Raw genomic sequence first — 2,170 nt, forward strand, 5'->3', positions numbered from 1 at the left:
GTTCAGTTCACAAGACTGAATATTTCAGCAGTCCCAATCTAGTGCTAGAGGGCCGGGGGCTTCCTATTAGAATCCTAACAAAGCTGCCGTTCTTTGGTCTGCATTGGAATCCCAGCAAATTAGGTTCTAATGCCGCCGAAGGAATGCTTTAACAACAAGGGTGGGAGTAAGAAGCAGGCAAGAAGCAAACTCTCCTCCCCTCCTTTTTTTTTTTAAACATAGAACAACTCAGCAAAATAAAATTCCAGTTTATTGTTGGACATTGTTTCACACATGCATCAAACAGGCCAAATAAATAAATAAATAGCAATTTCATAGACCAAAAAAAGGGAAAAAAGTCTCTTCATCTTTGACTTTTTTAACCATCTCATGCAAATCAACTACTTATAGTACAGCTAGGTACATACACAAAAAAGCTACTGGGATGCTCGGAATAAGATTGTCTTTTTGTCGTTGTTTTTGGTTTTTTTACAAGGATTTTTTTCTCCTTTGAGAGTACAATGAACATGGTCACCACAAGTACAGTCTGAAGTAGAACAGAAAACGCTCTGAAGGCTGGTTTGGTCACCCATTACCATTAAAAATGGCTGACCCGTAACAATATGTACAAAAATATAAAATGTAAATACAAAATACAAACAAATTTTCCTTTTAACGTGTTTTTAAGAAAAAAAAAAAGCAGGGCCTGGGAAGTTCTGGTTCTTTTTTCCTCCCATGTTGCCAATTCATGTGGTGGTTTTGGTGGGGTGGTGGAGAGCGTGTGTCACCTGTGGGTGGCACTGCCCGCAGTGGGTGGGCAGGGCCTGCTTCTCTACGCGAAGGTGACCCCGTTTAAATTCTGAGACGGAAGTGGACGGTGAATAGGTCACGGTGCGTAAGGTTAGCTTTTCCGTTTGCTGTCCGGTCATCCTCATCAGCCTTTGCTTCTTGGTGTCAACATCCTCACCCTCATCATCCTCAGCTACCGGCTTGCCCGCAGGAGCCTCAGCTTCCTCATCTTCATCTCCATCCTCTTCCTCACCATCACCTTCTTCCTCCTCCTCCTCCCCACCTTCTTCCTCTTCTTCATCTACCTCATTGTCAGCTTCCTGCTCCCCATTTTCCTCATTTCGAGCGTTCCCATTGGCAGGCGCACGTCTTCCATTCTCTGCCTCCTCCCCAGCTTCCTTCTCCTTCAAGTCCTTGGTGGTGATCTCGGAGCTGCTGTCCACTGCCGCGTCCGACATGGTGGGGCACGCCGGTGGTCCGATGCTACGAGTAAGGAATTAGTCGAGTTTCGAGGACTCTGGCGAGAAAGCTGCCCGAGTCCGCGTTGGAGGAAGCGGTGGGCGGCGAAGGTGGCTGCAGTGAGCGCAGAGCACGACCCGGGGAACAATGCAAAGATGGCTTTTCGGAGCAGCCAGTGGGGGCGACATCTCCCTTCTTTCATCTTACAAGGGCTTCCACCAGAATGTGGGGCCTAGGTTTAGTGTCCTTCTTCCCGCCTCAAATGATCCAATATAGAAAATTCTTCCCAGACATGCCCATCTGCTGGAATTTTAGTTGATTCCAGCTATAGTCAAGTTGACAACAAAGATGAGGCAGTAAGTACTCTAACCACCGAGCCACCTCTCCAGCCCTGCATTACTGCTTTCGTTGATTACTGTCTTGCTCGGTTCTGTTAGGGTCCATGAATCACTGAAGAATGAAACTCCTGTCTCAAATCGTATGAAAAAGCAAAGAGTGTTTATTTCTGCATTCAGGGGCCCAATGCCACCGGGATGGAAGGACCCTGACTAAATTTGCAGATTCCGTTTCAAAGCTAAAAGGAGGGACATTGGGGCGGCGCAGGTGATCTGTATCTTGATAGCTGGGTGCTATCTCTGGGGGGCTGGGTGATGCTATGACTCAGACTAACTACTTTTGCTTCATGCCAAGGAAGGGTAGCCCTGTAGCTCTTGGCCTCTTGGCCACAAGCTTGGCTAACTGTCCTTTCACAAGCTGGGGGCATACAGGCCTGCGGTTGTTCAGTAAGTGACTTGCCCAGTTCTGGGAAGTAGAAACTCAGGTCTGGTCTCCTGAACTGCTAGTTTGCAGCCTGTCATGAAGTTGACCTGTCCAGGGCCAATCCACTCCTTTCAGTTCTTCTGGCTTGACATGTCTTCATTCTTCATTTTGCTTTATAAACCTC

General features: G+C 47.3%; 1 protein-coding gene across 1 annotated transcript; it reads right to left on the reverse strand.

Moving 5' to 3' along the window:
• Positions 1-240: 240 nt before the first annotated feature.
• Ptma-ps2 (prothymosin alpha, pseudogene 2) lies at positions 241-1,408 on the reverse strand. Its single transcript, XM_087551745.1, has one exon. It carries the CDS (start codon positions 1,224-1,226, stop codon positions 726-728), a length of 501 nt encoding a protein of 166 aa, XP_087407871.1. The 5' UTR covers positions 1,227-1,408; the 3' UTR covers positions 241-725.
• Positions 1,409-2,170: the final 762 nt, after the last annotated feature.

This window comes from Rattus norvegicus, chromosome 5 (genome assembly GCF_021556685.1).
Source record: "Rattus norvegicus strain SHRSP/BbbUtx chromosome 5, alternate assembly SHRSP_T2T, whole genome shotgun sequence".
Taxonomy (NCBI): domain Eukaryota; kingdom Metazoa; phylum Chordata; class Mammalia; order Rodentia; family Muridae; genus Rattus; species Rattus norvegicus.